At 34.1% G+C, this 17,559-nt stretch overlaps 2 protein-coding genes across 5 annotated transcripts; one reads left to right on the plus strand and one right to left on the minus strand.

The window, feature by feature from the left end:
* Positions 1–330: 330 nt before the first annotated feature.
* On the plus strand, positions 331–3,018 carry LOC21405395 (splicing factor 3A subunit 2). Its single transcript, XM_024167236.1, has 7 exons — positions 331–705; positions 793–962; positions 1,621–1,697; positions 1,816–1,881; positions 1,993–2,067; positions 2,147–2,221; positions 2,445–3,018. The coding sequence occupies exons 1-7, from the start codon at positions 554–556 to the stop codon at positions 2,853–2,855; spliced, it is 1,026 nt and encodes a 341-aa protein (XP_024023004.1). The 5' UTR covers positions 331–553; the 3' UTR covers positions 2,856–3,018.
* Positions 3,019–3,428: 410 nt separating this feature from the next.
* On the minus strand, positions 3,429–10,463 carry LOC21405396 (phosphatidylinositol 4-phosphate 5-kinase 9). Of its 4 annotated transcripts, none has more exons than XM_024167219.1 (10): positions 10,248–10,463; positions 10,009–10,068; positions 7,808–9,192; positions 6,735–6,902; positions 6,019–6,184; positions 5,794–5,904; positions 5,371–5,558; positions 4,955–5,112; positions 4,142–4,307; positions 3,429–3,796 (listed from the first exon to the last, which is right to left on the minus strand). In XM_024167219.1, the coding sequence occupies exons 3-10, from the start codon at positions 9,070–9,072 to the stop codon at positions 3,520–3,522; spliced, it is 2,499 nt and encodes an 832-aa protein (XP_024022987.1). In that variant the 5' UTR covers positions 9,073–9,192; positions 10,009–10,068; positions 10,248–10,463; the 3' UTR covers positions 3,429–3,519. The 4 variants fall into 4 exon arrangements, with proteins under 4 accessions (XP_024022987.1, XP_010098819.1, XP_024022985.1 ...); XM_010100517.2 differs by having other exon boundaries at positions 4,142–4,334; XM_024167217.1 differs by having other exon boundaries at positions 4,142–4,364.
* Positions 10,464–17,559: the final 7,096 nt, after the last annotated feature.

A 17,559-nucleotide genomic window follows, 5' to 3' on the forward strand; every position in this document is an offset into this window, starting at 1 on the left:
TTATAATAATAGTAATAATAATAATTATAATAATAATAATAATAATAATAATAATAATAATAATAGTAATAATAATAATTATAATAATAATTATTATTATTATTCATTTAAAAAATATATTTTTTAATTCACAATATTTTCATGCACAATTAAACACAGTATTGTAATATTTTTAAGAAATTGAGAAAATTTTATGTATAAAATTAAATATAATAATATATTATTCTTAAGAATCATATTACCCTTCATCATTTTTTCGAAAATATGATTCCTATAATTCTCGTATACCAAACGCCCCTGATAGTGACTAAAAGTAAAGGGGAAAAAAAAAAAAAAAAAACCTGATAGAAGAGGGTTACATGCCGTCTTTTCTCGCTTATTCTCTCTCGTCAGCGTCCGAGTCCCAGCCCTAGACCAGAGGCCTCCACTGCTCCTCTCCGTCGTTCGCGTCGCTCAATCTCGCCGCCGACGAGCCTCCATTGGTTCCCCTCCCTCACCCTCAGCTCCGATTTCGCTCTGAATCTGAGCCCTAGATCGTAGAAAACCACCCAATATGGACAGGGAATGGGGTTCCAAGCCCGGCAGCGGAGGCGCCGCCTCCGCCCAGAACGAGGCCATCGACCGCCGGGAGAGACTCCGGCGACTCGCCCTAGAAACCATCGATCTCGCCAAAGACCCCTACTTTATGCGCAACCACCTCGGAAGGTAACCCTAATCGCTCTCTCACTATATCTTCAATTTCACGTCCGATTGAAATTAGGGTTCGATTCTGATTTTGTTGTTTTTGGTTAGCTATGAGTGTAAGCTTTGCTTGACTCTGCACAACAATGAGGGGAATTACTTGGCCCACACACAGGGGAAGCGCCACCAGACGAATTTGGCCAAGAGGGCGGCTCGCGAGGCCAAGGAGGCTCCTGCTCAGCCTCAGCCCCATAAGCGCAAAGTCAACATTCGGAAGACAGGCATGTCTTGCTTTCTTCTCATTTGTGCTGTAGTTTTTGTTCTTATTGTCATTTTGTCAAACAGTTAAAGGGTTGGAAAGTTTCTATTTAGTTTTTGGAAATTGTTGATTTCTTCACCCAAAGATCATCATATAAGCATGAATTTCTTTGTGTTCTAGTTTATGTCCTCTTTAAGTAACAAAGGAAGACAAAATTTTAAGGCAAGGACACAACTAAAGAGGTGAATGAGAAGGCACAATTCTTGATTTTCTCTATTTTGATTTAGAACTTCCCAAAATTTGGGTTTGATAGTAGCTTGCGGGTTGAAGATACAGTTTTTGCTATGGGGCATAGCTCAGTTGTCTTAGGTTTAGAGGACATCCATAGGTTTTAGGGTGAATTTTTGTCTTACTCTTTAAAATAACCTAGAGAATTTAGGGATTGGTACCAAATTGTGCACCGTCTACTGTGATTTACTCTAGAGAATTTAGGAATTGGCAAATTGGAAATTCATTGGTGTACACTTATTTATGTTCCTCAGTCTTTGTTTGAATTATTCTCTTGTATGTGTCATATTCCTTACTTGAAAGTTGATACGTGTTAAAGAAACATTTCTTGATGTCTCCTTGTGAATTTGATAATTTGCTTATAAGTACACTTGTATTTCCTACAATTGCAGTCAAAATTGGTAGGCCTGGGTACCGGGTGACAAAGCAATTTGATCCGGAGACAAAACAGAGGTCTCTTCTCTTCCAGGTATTTATTTTAACGGGCTTTTTCATTATTTACCTAAATTTTGATGAAACCTTTTCCCTCCATACCTTGAGAACTTGGAAGTCACAGATATTCATGTGATTGCTCGGTTGTCTTGCAGATTGAATATCCTGAGATTGAAGACCTTGCAAAGCCTAGGCACCGATTCATGTCATCTTATGAGCAGGTAAGGTCTAAATTGAGTTTGTCATTTTATTAAAGTGCTAAAGCTGAAACTTTTATGTCCAAAAGGTGGCAAATTTAACTTTCTTTTATGTTTGCATTTTCATGGTTACAGAGGATCCAACCATTTGACAAAAGATACCAGTATCTTCTGTTTGCGGCTGAACCATATGAGATCATTGGTTTCAAGGTATAGTTATTATGTTGTTGTTTTTACCCTTGAGCTTAAATTCTATCTTTTGCTACTTACAGTAGTATTTCCTTTTCAGGTCCCTAGTACCGAGATCGACAAATCCACCCAGAATTTCTTCACACATTGGGATCCAGACTCCAAAATGTTCACGGTTAGTCTTTGTGCTCTTGGTCGGCTACTTCATTTCCTTATAGCCGTGCTTTGGAAAAACTTTAGATAGTGGATAGCCCTCTCTTAGCTAATTGTGGGTATACTAGTATTTGAAGGGATCAGTCACTATCTTGTTTTAAAATGGTTTATAATATTCTACTATTTGATGTCTGTTAAGTTGGTTTTTGTCAGACGCTGAGTATTTGGGATGTTTTAATATGCAGTTGCAGCTTTATTTCAAATCTAAGCCACTAGAGGCCAATAAGCCTCCACCTGCCCCAGGAGTCAATGGCACAACTGCTCCCGGTGTCCCACCAAGGCCTCTTCCTCCACCACCTCAAGCCCCTCCTCCGCCACCCGCGCAAGGACCAGCACCAGGCGCACCCATGGGAAATCCTCCGAGAGCCCCACCACCCCCGATACCGGGATCCTTGCCACCGCCACCTCCTCCCATGGCAAACGGCCCTAGGCCTATGCCTCCTAGTGGAGCTCCACCTGCCCCTCCTCCTCCCCCAGTAGGCAATCCAATGCCCAATTTCGGTTTTGGAGGCCTGCAGATGCACGGTCAAGGTATTCGCCCACCTCCGCCACCTCCCAACATGGGACAGATCCCCAGGCCCCCCGCTTCTCAGTAGGTGTTATCTGGCTTTTCCAAATAAGTCTTGAATCAATCGTGCGCTCAGTTTGCTGTTCCATTTGTACATGATGCGAAAGCAACTTTGTCCTTGATCCCGTTTTTCTCGTTGAGCTAGAAGCTGTATCTTTTCTTTTCTTTTTTTTTCCTCTTTTTTTTTTTTTTTTTTTTTTTTGTTTTAGAAATGTAAGCTGTATCTTATTGATAGCCTTTTTGAGATATTCATTTTCTTAGTCCATGCATTTGACCTTGGTAATTCTTTCGTCGCATTTTATTTACCAATTTGATCTACTATGGGCTTAGAAATGTAAGCTGTATCTTATTGATAGCCTTTTTGAGATATTCATTTTCTTAGTCCATGCATTTGACCTTGGTAATTCTTTCGTCGCATTTTATTTACCAATTTGATCTACTATGGCGACGGTTTGTCAATTCCATTATACAATCGCTCGACTTTTTTCAATTTTCTACCCTTTTAAAACACTTGGGATTTTTTAATCACAAAATAGAAAGGAAAAGAAATCATCTGTTAGCCAAAAGCAAAATTAAACCATCTAAGAAACGTACAAGTGTATTTTGCAATTTCGTAGCAAGCAAACAGGTGGACTTTATAAAAACAAAAACTCACAAAAGAGGCATGGTATATATTACAATAACAAATTCTTCTAACTTGTTACATCAGTCGAAGGGAAAACCTTCTTAATGAATTCTAAGAAGCGATGGGAATAGAATGTGGGGTCCACGGCAGAGATTGACAAAGAATCAAACTGAAAAGATTTGTATGCATGTTCAATCTTCTTACTCATGTTGTAATCTTGCAATATATCAATGATACCCAAATACAAAACCACGTCATACACCTGATTGAACATCTTCTCTTCCTGTTTCCCCAGAACCTGCTCCGCCCTCGCCGGCATATTCACACCGAGCTGGATTTGGAGTCTGTTTTTTACAAGGCCAAAGAAAGTAAAATCAGGTTCCGATACAGTAACATCAAATTGGTACACAAAATCAGAGGAAACTATTCTAGTATAACTTTCACTATGGTTAATGTTTTGAAGGCAGGTTTATCAAGCATGTAGTTATCTCTAGCATTTTCTTTTTGGGGTTTAACATGTGTATGTTTCGCTCAGTGCTTGTGTCTAACGGTTAATTTTCGAAGACCATTAAAGGGGCCTAGTGCTTTTGTTGGTAGTTTATTATGTCAGCTAAGGAACTTTGGTCGGCTTTGGGACGGTTATCTGGAAGTGCAAGCATAGTGCACATTTTATGGTGCGAGAAACATACCTTGCTGTACCAGGTAGGAGGAGATCCACTTCCTCATCGCCAGCAGCTGATGCTCGCAATCGACTACCTCTGATGTGCGGACCAACAACCACACTGTTATCATCTTCTCCACGAGGAACTAAAACAAGGCCCTGTGGATAGTTGGAGATATGATCCTCCAAAGTCTCTGTAATTTGGACATCATCAGCAAAATCTGTGTTGGTCAACAACAAGAAACTGAAACCTGTTTGAAGAGCAGCGATTGTGTGTGTGGTTCATCATTGATCCACAGAATTACATAAAACGTTCTCTCAACCACCGTTTAAGTCTCTCAAAGCAGGAAATTAGTTCAAATTGTCCTAAATTGAATCTTATCTACGATAATTTATTGAATCGTGTACGCGAGCACTGGGAACAAGAAACCACCTGGGAAGTCTAGTTAATCACTTCATTGTAAAATAAATAAATAAATAAATAAATAATAAGAATAATAATAATAACAGTAATAATAATACTAAAAAAAGGAGTCTCTTTCGATGCAATACGGCAGTGCCTAAGCTTTACATTTTAGAGCTGCATGAGATGAGCATAGTTTCAAGAGAACTGCATAATTTATGTAACGTGCTGGTAAAAACAACTTTTGTTATGAAATTTTGAATTCAGCCAAAAAATTTACTTAACCACCCATCTTATTCAACATTTTTGTTTTTGCTTGCACGTTCGATTCTGTCTTTTTCCATTTGTGCTCGAACTTACTCAATGGTAGTTAATAATGCGAATCATATGCTATAAAACAACTGGGTACATGATATAGCATGACAGATAAAGCACTACCTTCCTCTGCAACCATTCCCAATCCGTCTGCTCGTCTGCTTCCCCTGTAGGACATTAGAGGCCATAGGTGTTGGGGAGCGCGATAGTGCACACCTAGCAGAAGGCTGTAGTCCATAATGTGTTGGGCTTCCAAAAATTTTCTGTCAATCTCAATCTGCCTGTACGGACACAATAGCAGCAACAATGAATTTCACAGCAAGAACCCCAGTATAGATAAGCTCAGGTGGGTAGAAATGATAACAACTTGACCTATTAGAATCTGTCAACTTATGCTGTTGCCATGAGAAACGAGCATTTGAAATCTAAAGGTACATAGAGTTATGGAGCAATAATATCAGGAAGAAATTAATCCTATATTATGAACTACAAAAAGGAAAAGATATATTAGACAAGCACTTTCACAAGTTATCACATACTTCAGTAAAGCCTCTCTCCAAGATGGTTCCAGATAAAAGCAGTAGTTTAAATCCAAATCCTTTAATGTCGTGTTTTCATCTATTTCAACCTTGTCCGCGGAACGCCCTAGTGATGAACCTTTTAGATCAAACCTTCTATGAATCCTTAATTCTGTGCAAAACATGTTTCCCATCACTACAAAACGAAACTGCAAAGAAATTGTTACATCAGTTTCTTTAGTATAAGAGAACCGACACGCGTTAGATCATAAAGAATGTATGGAAATAGCAATTTTGGTCATAATGGACTAGGGTAATACCAAATAAAAGAACATTACAAAAGTTAGATGTCCAAAAGAATAGCTGGTTATGACATCATATCGGTGGAATGGAACAGGCTGCGCACAAGAGCACAAAAAGAATCTAACAAATTCTGCTCATTACCTTTTGACCACTTGAAGGTTTGATTCTGTGAAGACCAAAGAACTTTGTAATCAGTGTATTCTCGTATGATCTTACATGATGATGATAATCTGGAAGCATCCGTAGGAGGACCTATACATCAGCACTACCATAAATTAAAAATGTTTCTTAAAAAATGAAAGAAATAAAACAAAAGAAGATAAGGACCAAGGAAAATGGAAAAATGCCTCATAACGATGGACAAACCTTCACTTCAGATTTCCGAAGCGTTTTAATCATGAAGCGATCGTCTTGAGACAGGAAAAACACACTACCACTTTTCCCTGGAGAAGAAAGTTCTCTAAGAGCATCATTTCCACAAATAGACATCATGTAGTCGGCAGCATCAATCTTGAACATCTCCCTCAAATTCCTACAGTAAGTAGCAAAGGACGTGCATTGCATAAACAACAATGAAAAACCAAATGCAAGCATTAAAGGGTAAGCATAAATTACTTACAAAACTAAGGTCGAACAAGTTGTCCTCCATTTATTTGTCTAAAATTGTTACTAACTGTTAGTTCACCAATCCATCCCAAAAGCTTAAGCTGTTAGGAGGTGGACAAACAATAATTTTATCCTTTAACACTCCCCCTCACGTGTGAGCTGGACAATGGGCAATCGTGTGGTTAAATTAATTAGAAAGCCCAACACGTGAATATTTAAGCCCGAAATATATTAAAGACCCAACACGTGATGACAATTTAAATGAGGATAAATAGTGCAATTACGAGGGTTTGAACTCAGGACCTCCCGCTCTGATACCATGTTAGTTTATCAATCCATCCCAAAAGCTTAAGCTGTTAGGAGGTGGGCTAACAATAATTTTATACTTTAACACTAACAATAAATTCATCAAGCAAAACACATGTCACGCTCACAAAACTCAACAGAACATAACGACAAGAGAGTCAATAACTAACCTGAAGACCATAGGACAATAGTCTTTCCACTTGAAATCTTCAGATTGATGAGGTGGAGTCAATTGGGAGCCCTCTTTAGGAAAATTCATCCAAAAACTTGCACGGGGACCAAAATCTGATGCCCGAACTTCCCGCCTTTGTATAGGCGTAATTTTTCCAACAGTATATCTGACCATATTCTAATCCACGTTCAACATCAAGCTCTCCAACACAATGAAATGTAAAATTAGACGACAACCATGATGATAATCACGTACGCTGATTGGATTCTACTTTTTCCATTGCTTTTAAAAGAAATCAGGACATCCAAGTTAATGGAATTTATGCTCTATCTAAAATAAGTTCATAAGCATAAAGAAAAACCTATGATATCAGAACATCCAACTTGGGAGCCTTCTTTAGGAAAATTCATCCAAAAACTTGCACGGGGACCAAAATCTGATGCCCAAACTTCCCGCCTTTGTATAGGCGTAATTTTTCCTACAGTATATCTGACCATATTCTAATCCACGTTCAACATCAAGCTCTCCAACACAATGAAATGAAAAATTAGACAACAACCATGATGATAATCACGTACGCTGATTGTACGCCTATACAAAGGAATTAAAGGAAAACCTATGATATCAGAACATCCAACTTAAAGGAATCTATGTTCTAGCTAGAATAATGGAATTAAGAAATCTATTTCTTCTCAGTTTCTTTTCTTTTGTTTTTCCTCTTTCAGAAAAGAACTATTAGAGCAAGCTTGTACCAACTCCAGAGTGTAGGGTTGATGTCATATAGAGAAAAGAAGAGTGTATTACTAGTTTATGTTGCGACTCAATTCCAAAAGAATCAACATGATACAAGACTGGATTGAAAAACGCAACCACCCCCAAACCCCATCCCGCCCAAACCCCCCGGTGCCACTGGACCGAGTGGTATTGGGCTTTCCAAAAGAAACAAAATGGACTTTACAGGCATTATTTTATGGTGAAGTGGACATAACACGATAACAGAGACAAAATAAAGCAATAAGCCTAAGAGTTAAAGCTGAAGCAGTCTTGAAAAACAAGAAAAAGATATTATACCTGATACCAAGCTGCAAACTAAGCATTAGATCATAACTCCTATGTCCTTTAATGATCGCTTCACCAGGTTTCTTTACCTCCTTTGCCAGTTTCTTGTGTCGCCTTTTTGCCCTTCTAGATGTCCGTGAAAAACTACTGGTTAGCACTAGCTCACTAATTAAGACACCTTGCATATATTCTCGTTCCAAGATTGGTATGTTTGTGCCAGCATCTTTATCTCCGCCTTCTGAGATGGGTTCGGATATGCCTAATGATGAATTATTGCCAATAAGTTTTTCTATTGATACCTCAAGACTCCAGCGCCTTTCCAAGGAAACATTTCTGCCACGAGATTGCTCCAAATTCAATAGGTTTCTTTTAGAAAGCCTATCGGATGTATTACGACGAGATCCATGGCTATCCACAACTTTGGTGTTTCCCATATCTACTGAAGCAGCATGGTGGATATGCCCATTATTCTGCTTTCTCAGATCTGGCAATAGCCCTCTTTTCCTCAAAGCATTGAGGTAAAGTTCTTGCCCAGCTGGAAGCCAGCTGCCTTGCGGATAAAAAGAGCCTTTTCCATCCTTCAAACCCCTTGTCCAAGTTCCAACATAGAAGCCCCCATCGCTCCAAGTATATACTCCAAATCCATGCATCATGCCATTCAACCAGCTTCCTTCAAATGAATCCCCACTAATCCAAGTAAGAGTTCCTTTCCCTGACATCTTCCCCCCTTTCATGTTTCCTAGATAAACATTTCCGTTAGCCCATGTATACTTACCAGGCCCTTCTGGTGTTCCCTGAATCCAAGACCCTTCAGAAACATCTCCATTAGGATAAACCTGATATCCCAAACCATGCTTGAGACTTAACCTCCATCTTCCCTTGTATGTTATCTTATCCGAACCAATATAAGTCCCTGTACCATGTATATAACCACCAGAAAATTCGCCCTCATAAAACGCACCAGAAGGCCATTGAATCCTTCCATTCCCATGTCTCATCCCCCTTCTCCACTCACCCTCATATACACAACCATCTGACCAAACATACTTCCCTCTGCCCTCGGGGATGTTGCCAAGCAGTGATCCAGAGTAGGATTCGCCATTGGAAAGTAATAGTTCCCCGGCCCTAAACCCCGCCGCTTCAGAAGTATGATCAACTTCTCCATTTGATGAAGTCAAAACGTTCTCCTTTTCTGAAATAGCATCAAGGGATCTTGTTCTCTCTGCACAAGTAAGTGCTCCTTCCACTTTATCACCAATGGCCACAGGGCCAGACATGCATAATGTCACAGAAAATACTGGTCGTATATAACAATTAACTTGTACAAAATTTCTCTCAGACAATATGACAAGAAAGCATGGACTGTACAAACTGAACCTCCTCCTTTGAATTTTGATCTATTAACAAAAGAAAGAACGGCAAATCGTTATCTAAGCGTCCGGATGAAGAATTTCAACAGCATAGTATAGCTATTTGGAACAAAGATGAATGAAGATGACATTAAAAGCAAAGCAAAATCCCACTGTTAACTAGACACTCCCATAACTTGGGGTTAGAAAAAACATGCCCAAAATGCACAGACAAAAGCTAAACATTGACTCCCCAGAAATTCAAATACATACAAAAGCAGTAAACACAAAATACGAAATGACCCAACAACACAAAATATTCAGTTCCAGGGAATATGTCGTCAGAAAATTTGAAAATTCAACTGCTTAAGAAAGGATAGAAACAGGGACCACGCTAATCTCCAACTCTAGACAGATTTCCTCTCAGCTTCCATTCCATATAGAATATATTCTTTTGGTAATTTACCAAAGTGGGTTCCTTTTACTTTCTTTCTTTCATTCTTTTCTCTTTTTTTTCTTTTTTTTTTTCATTTTCACTTTCTCACCTTGGCAAACAACAAATAAATGCGTCTAAAACAAGCTCAAAATCCAAGTTTACTCACCCTAGCCAGTTATTCATAAAATTGGAAAAAAATCTCAGACATTACACACAAGAAAAATACATCAAATTAGTAAAATTATAATAAATAAAACACAAAAGTGTCTTGGCTATGCTATATAAAGATTACGCATTTATATTATTCATTTCCAGAAAACACAAAAACCACGTCAGAAGACCAAAAAAGATGCCTTTTTTTACTTCAATCACAGACTCTTCGTCTATTTTCCAACTGAAAAAAAAAAAGCAAAAAAAACTTTACATACTCTTTCGTTGACTTTCTTAGTTCCGATTCCCAAAACGAACAAAGCTTTTGAGCTCTAAATCTGTAAAACTCCAAACACAAAAAGCAAAACACTGTAAAAACTTTTCGCTAATCGAAGAAGAATTTCATAAAAACAAAAGCTTATGCAGATAAAAGAAAAAGAAAAGGAGAATCTCAAATCAAAGAACTGCAAGTTGCGATAAAGTAAAAATAAACTGTTTGTTTTGTGGATTTGCTTACACGGCTTTTTCAGAGAAAGAAACTTGATAGTTTTCTTGTTCGATTTCGCTTTTCGGAGCTTTTTTTCTTTCTTCTTCGTTTCGCTTTCAGAAAGATCAATCTTTTCGATGTGACGAAATGTTGCGAATCCCAACTTCAGCTTCACAGTTCACACAATACTACTCTTTTTCTCTCTCTCTCTCTCTCTTCTTTTCTCTCGAGCCAAACATGATAAATAAAAACTCGGAAAAATAGTAGCAAGAAAGAGAAAAAAAACAGGAATTAAATATTTATAAAAAATAGTTGCGCGGTTAAGGCATTATACTTTTGAGTGAATGACGTTTGTGCCCCTGTTAGGTAGATGTCCGAAAATTAGGCCCCGTTCATTTCGCCGATTCGAGTTTAGAATTTGAGTTTTGCTACAGTAAAAAACTCTCAGAAACAGTCACATCTAACTTTTTTACTACAATAAAAAGCTCTCACACAAAATTACATCTTAACTCGAATTACAAACTCAAATCAGCGAAGTAAACGGGTTACACAATATTTTTTCTTGTCCTTTCCTGTTGGGGATAATTAGGTTTACTAATTGGGGGTTCAGTTGATCAAATTAATTAATCAGGTTGGCCCTAAAATGGATTAGTGCCAAAGAAACCACAGAGGTTTTATCGCCTTTTTGTTTTGGCAATTTAATGCTCAAAAAATTTGAGAAATAATTACTAAAAGTGGTTTTTTTCTTTTGAATTCAGAATTATTAAAAAACAATCAACTCAATTTGGTCATTAATTTTTAATTAATTAATTTATCAATCAATAAACGATAAAATATCGCTTGCTGATCCTCTGTGTCTCATTAAGAAAAGTCGTTCGTTTTGACCTGTCCTTATTGGTCTGTGACAGAGATAGGTGACCAAACCCTGCGATTGGGCAGTGTTTTCTAACGATAATTGGGAGTAGGTAGAAGTGTTGGAATCCGTGTACTTTGAAATTTTGTGGGCCCAGGTTTGAATTTAAAACATAAATTAAAATCATTTTCGATTTACGTATTTTTTTAAAGAAAATATTGTATCAAATTATGAACTACGAGTACGAATTTCTTACCAAACGTCACAATATATTAGGAGAAAAAGTATATTATCCATATATTTTGGGATTGAAAGTTGATATTAATGCAAAGATGCAAGAATTAGGTCCCTTTTATTTCGCTGATTCGAGTTTAGAATTTGAGTTTTTCTACAGTAAAAAGCTCTCACATAAAGTCACATCTCAACTCAAATTAAAACTCGAATCAGTGAACTAAACAGACCCTTAAAGTACTAATTAACATTATTTTTGGTGATGTAATAAAATATTAAAAGAACGTTTAAAGAGTTGAGGGCGGGAATGATTATGAAATCATAAGAAAGCCATTTATTCATATTTTTGTGCTGTTTCTTTTCAGGAAAAATAATGCATGAAATTGTTTTTTGGACTAGCAATTTTTAACAATATTCATGTCCTAATATTATTTTTTTTATGGAACATAGTCTAATATTTTTTGTTTTTTAATGCAAATTTCAGTAGTTCAGCTTACCTATTGCTTAGGGAATGTCAATAATTATAAAAACTATTTTGATTTGTCTGGAACATATATTCAAACTCAAATTTGGGTTCTGTTATAATATTTATTTTTATCTCACAAAAAGTTTGAATTTTAAAATTTTTTCTCATCAAGTTTCCGCCAATAAACTTAAATGATGACTTGAATATATGTTCCAAACGGGCCTTTGTATTTTTCTTTTATAAATATATTGACATATAGTATAATCTCATAAGTCATAAGTATATAGGATGAAAATTTTAGAAGTGCAAATTTTGAAGCATAGTTGAGTTTACTTGTGCACAAGTTTATCTATTGTCATTGTTTAAATTGATTAAAATACCCTTACTAAATTATAATTATATATAGTCATTCTATTTATCTATGTAAGAAAATAAAACTATTAATAATGATGATTTGCTTAAAGATAAAAACTTTTATTATAATTCTTTAGTAAATACACTATACTATACATTTTTTAGTCAATTTTTTTTTATCTATGTTAGATATCTTTTAAAAATAGAAAATATTTGTTTCTAGTTGAAATAATGAAATTATAATAATTATACATAGTTTTTTAAAATTTAGTGCATTCCTAATTATAATTTATTCATCTATAGAACTATTATACACGTATAAATATATTTTATTAAATAAATAGGTGCCTGTATTAATAATTATATATCTTCACTACAATTTAATTTATAGTTTACTAAACATTTAAATATTTATGCTTTTATAAAAAAGAATTTATCAAACATCCACTTACTTCTAGTTATAATGACTTTTGACTGAATCCCTACCCGATTAACATGTAGTATGACGTTAAATGTGTGGTGACATGATTCGAGTAGAATTAAATCATGTTCTTTCTATTTTATTAGTGGGACTCGAGATTAATTTCAAAATGACAGATAATCGCCGTTAGGATGACACTAATAATATATTCATTTTTTATGAGGTAAAAGAAATAACTTTTGACTGACATAAGAGTGGCTATAACTAACATATCAATACCACTAGCAACAAATATCTTAATAGGAGCAAGTTCTATGTGTCTATGTGTTTGTGGGTGTTCTTGATGAAAAATTTTTTGCTACAAACACTTAAGGTCCGTTTAGGTCGCTGATTTGAGTTTTTAATTTAAATTGAAATATGATTTTATGTGAGAACTTTAACTGTAGTAAAAAAATTAAATGTGACTGTTTCTGATAACTTTTTATTATATTAAAATTTAAATTTTAAACTCAAATTGATAAAATAAATAGAGTCTTAAACAACCGTCCTACTTTTACAAGTTATTAAAACGTAAAGGAATGGAACTTTTAAAGCAAGAACTACCAAACAATCATTTGCATGTGGAACTCTTTACCGGGAAATGACGTGGGTAACGTACACATATACCTGAGTGGGGAATCCATGTGGACCAATAAACTTGGTGCTTTTGGTATTTGGATTCCATTTTTTCACTTGTAAAAATGAAATTTATTAATGAACAGTTCACATATATACTTTCATGTTTTCTTTGAAGGACTTGAAAAGGCCATTGAAATATAGACAACTCGATGAAGCTTTTTTTATAGCTTTCTTATAACCTTTGTATCATTTGCTATGTACATTCCTATTCGAAGATTATAATCAAAAAGGTGTGTTTGAAATTCATTTTAAAATTATTTTATTTTTTTTATGAAAATGAAAATAAAAAGGTTTTTAATCTCAGATATAAATTATTTTTAAAAATACGTTTGATAATTTTATCAAGAGATTATTTTTAGCATAAAAAACTTATTAATCTCTCTCTCTCATTATGCTCGAGAGAAGAGAAAATGAAAATAAAAAATAAAAAACGACTAAAAGTCGTTTTTCATTTATCTCCTATTTTACATTAAATTAAAAAATTATTTTTGAAATTATTTTTTTTTTCTTAAAAAACGTAAAAAATAAAAATAAAAATAATTTCAAACATGACATTCTTAATTAGAATATATATATGTATATATATATATATATATATTAATCAAGGGCAAGTACACGATCTCCGTTGGCTATCCAAACCTAGCTAGCGTAAATACGTGGAAAGCTTCACTATCTCTTTTATTCTTATTATTATTATTATTTTCAATGATAATTTGTTAATGAGTTAGCAGGAGGACTTTCTTTGGCCGGCGGAACAATTAACCAATAGTACCTGAAATGATAATACTTAAATTATCACGAGTTTCACCTTTTTTATTTTTAGCATAACGACAAGAGGTTATATTAATAAAGTGATTTAGTTAATTCCCTTCCAAGAAATATTCATTGTGTACAAGGAAAAGAGAATAGATCTTAAAACGAGTTTTCATATAAATGAGCATGGTTTCGGATCACCTGTTTAAATTTCAGGGTTTGTTTAGTAAATGAATCTGATTCTGGATTCTCATTCAGAATCAGTATTTATTTACAGTGATTCAGAATCATTGTTTAGTTTGGATGATTTTAAATTATGATTCAGAATATGATGTGATGTTTTAAACCAGAATCACTCATGATTCTAAAACCACTCCCATCTTGATTCAAAGTTATTCAAACCCCTAATTCTGAATTATAATTTTAAAATCATAATTTGAACTCAAAATCATGATTCTGGTTCCAAAATTATAGTGTTTAGACACCATTTTACACATCAATATTCTAATTGATCATAAGAATTGATTATCAATTTGTAGGAAATCTCATATGACGGTGAAGATGGTTTTGTTGTATAATTTAAACATCCACCCATGTTAGTAAACCATTATTCTATTTCACATTGCCCCAAAATTTGGACTATATTAATGATTGACATTTTCTAAAAGTTGTGAACGAGAATAAGTTTTTGGAAAAGAAAAAAGATGAGCTTTTGTTTTCAATATGTCTGAGAAAAGTAAGGATTTAATTATTCCTACGTCTCTTGCATGTGGTGATCAATTCAGTGATAATTCAAAATAAGAACTGTAAAGGGATTTATATTAAAAAAAAGATTGGCCATTGTTGATCAGATCGTGTATTTATTATCCTGCAGAGGCCTCCTCCCCCAAACCCCACCCAAAAAAAAAAAAAAAAAAAGGGGGAAAAAAAATCCAAAAAAAAAAAAAAAAAAAAGTGGGAAAAAAAATTAAAGAAGAGAGAGAGATATCACTGTTATCAAGTTTCATTGTTATGTTTGTGGTTTCAAGTTTCATATCATACTATATATATATATAAATATATATGTATATATGAGTATATATACAATTTAAGAGGTGGATTAATATTGAACTTTTTTAAACTCAAAATCATAAATCATGTACGTAAGTTGTTGTCTCTGTATGTAAAGTATTGGTTGAGAAATTGGCTAAAGAAAGCCGAAAGATGTGGCATATAATACACATACACATAAACATATGATCTCCACACACACATATATATATATATATATATATATCGCTGTTATAGTTATCATGCATGTTATATTAATATATTATAGTAGTTTAGTTCTGAAAACCATCATATATGTAGTCATTCATAATTATTTATTGTTCACATATTGATCATTATTAATATATAATATAGTACTACATGCATACATAAATATTTTACTATGCCGTACAAGTTCAAAGTACGAACAGATTAGTTGGAAGGTGACACCGAAGGCAGCAATATTAATTAAATAATTGCTCACTGCACATTATTATAATTAGTCGAATATTATGTAGATACAATGTAATTAATAATTAATTAAACAAACAATTTGCAACAAATTGATGTGCCATCAACCGAGCTAAATCTAGATAAAGTGCCACCACTTTCCTACCAAAAAGATGAAACACCAAACAAATTTAACCAAGTAGCACCAAATAATTAATTATGTAAAAAAATTACTTAATTCTATAGGGCAGATATATATGTGTATATATATATATATACGTATGTATAATTTAATTAGAATCTTAAATCTTTGAATATACCTACAGACTGTCAGTTCTAAGCTAATAAGTAATAATGTCAATCTATATGAAAGCTTTCGATCTAATACTCAAATAATATGATTCTCTTTTTTGTTCCTCTATTTTAATTTACTTTTGTTTGGATCACTTTTTATTTTTTATTTTTTTTTAACAAATGAATGAAAAATAGTAAAAGCTCTCTTAATTAAGCAACGTCATGAGAAGATCTAATCTATATTTTTTTCCCTCTTTACTTTTTATTTGTAATAATGATCGTGTTTGTCAGGTCGAATTCCAAAAACAGAAAATATTCATATAAAAAGAAAAGGAGGGATCCAAATACTATACGTCTCTATACGTACGTTTGGGTGTTGCATGCCTCAATCTTGTTGAAATAGTAAATGCAGATAACCATTATATATCTAGATATAATAATATATATATATATATATGCATATTAGAATACGAAAGTACAAGTTGATCGACAGATAAATGACCAAGACAACTGAGCTAGTGGAGACGACCCATCTGGGGACCAGAAAACAAACCTCAATCCCGGCAAAATTATCTCAATATATATAATACATATAAGTAGAGCTACTTGCTACCTAGATATATAAATAATGGCCACCTAGCTATATAAATAATGTGATATTTGTCAACATTTTTATAATATGAAAAAAATAAAGAGATGTGACCTTGTTTTTAATTATAATTAGGAAAATATATGCATGCAATGAAATTGTCATTTTCGAAGTTTCCAAGATATTTCTAGCTTCAGCAACCGTCCATTATCACCGGCTGCCGCCGACTATAATCTTTCTTTATTATTCTTTAGTCTATGATATTTGTACGCATGCTCATAATTTTTACGGTAATATATATATATATATATGTATATATGTATGTGCTCGCTCGCTCAATCTGAATTCACGCTATTTGATAATAAAAAATACTGTTTAATTATAAGTCAAATTTACAATTCACATATTTTGAAAATAGTCCATTAGTGTTACGTAGTAATTACTATATAGTAGTTGGAAAATTATAGTGACGATGATATCAGAAATATGTAGTAAATTTCTTCTTAGGAAAAAAACAAGAAATATCTAGTATATTTTAGGAACATATTACAGACATTATTAGTTAATTGATGTTCTTTTGTTTTTTTTTTTTTTTTTTTTTTTTTTTTTTAAAAAAGTTTTTTTTTTTTTCAAGTTTCATTGTCACTGGCCATATTATTGGTTTTTCCTTTGGTCGAAAGTGCTTATTCTTTTCATTAATACTAATTATTGATAGGCATATTTGCGGCTGGAGGCATGGCCTATTGGCATGTCTCAATCTGTACCCTCTTCAAAATATCTAAAGTCACTAAAGGTTTGGTTTTCGTTAATAATTAATTAACTTCTTTGATCATTTTCTTACCAAAAGTAATGTGAATTGGAAAATATTGGCTTTACATTTCTACAGATGTGAATATCTATATATACAAATTGATAAATGTCTAGAGTGGTTCGACCCAATATGGCCTACATTCACTGTGATTTTTGTTGAATTTCTGATATTGCACCCTCAAACTCTCATCTCTTACATGTACTCTTAACATTCAAAGTGAAAAAAAAACGTAAAGAAGTTTTCTCTGAGAGGAGGATTCAAACCCCCTCCTCCACTTTCTCATCTCGTATTTAAATTGCCCTACTCTAACGAACTTATCATAGGGAGTTAACAACCCTCCAGATATTGAACTCGAGCCGTTGAGCTCAACGTACCGACCTAAAGGTACCAAGCGCAAAAGTACTGAGCTCAAG

This window comes from Morus notabilis, unplaced genomic scaffold (genome assembly GCF_000414095.1).
Source record: "Morus notabilis unplaced genomic scaffold, ASM41409v2 Scaffold124, whole genome shotgun sequence".
Classification (NCBI taxonomy): domain Eukaryota; kingdom Viridiplantae; phylum Streptophyta; class Magnoliopsida; order Rosales; family Moraceae; genus Morus; species Morus notabilis.

Coding starts and splice junctions, on each gene's coding strand:
- LOC21405396 (XM_024167218.1), bottom strand. CDS start 9,072: ATGTCTGGCCCTGTGGCCATTGGTGATAAAGTGGAAGGAGCACTTACT. Junction 6,903..7,807: donor AGTTTGCAGCTTGGTATCAG/GTATAATATCTT, acceptor GAATATGGTCAG/ATATACTGTTGGAAAAATTA. Junction 4,365..4,954: donor GGGAATGGTTGCAGAGGAAG/GTAGTGCTTTAT, acceptor CTCTTCAAACAG/GTTTCAGTTTCTTGTTGTTG.
- LOC21405395 (XM_024167236.1), top strand. CDS start 554: ATGGACAGGGAATGGGGTTCCAAGCCCGGCAGCGGAGGCGCCGCCTCC. Junction 963..1,620: donor AGTCAACATTCGGAAGACAG/GCATGTCTTGCT, acceptor CTACAATTGCAG/TCAAAATTGGTAGGCCTGGG. Junction 2,068..2,146: donor ATGAGATCATTGGTTTCAAG/GTATAGTTATTA, acceptor TTTCCTTTTCAG/GTCCCTAGTACCGAGATCGA.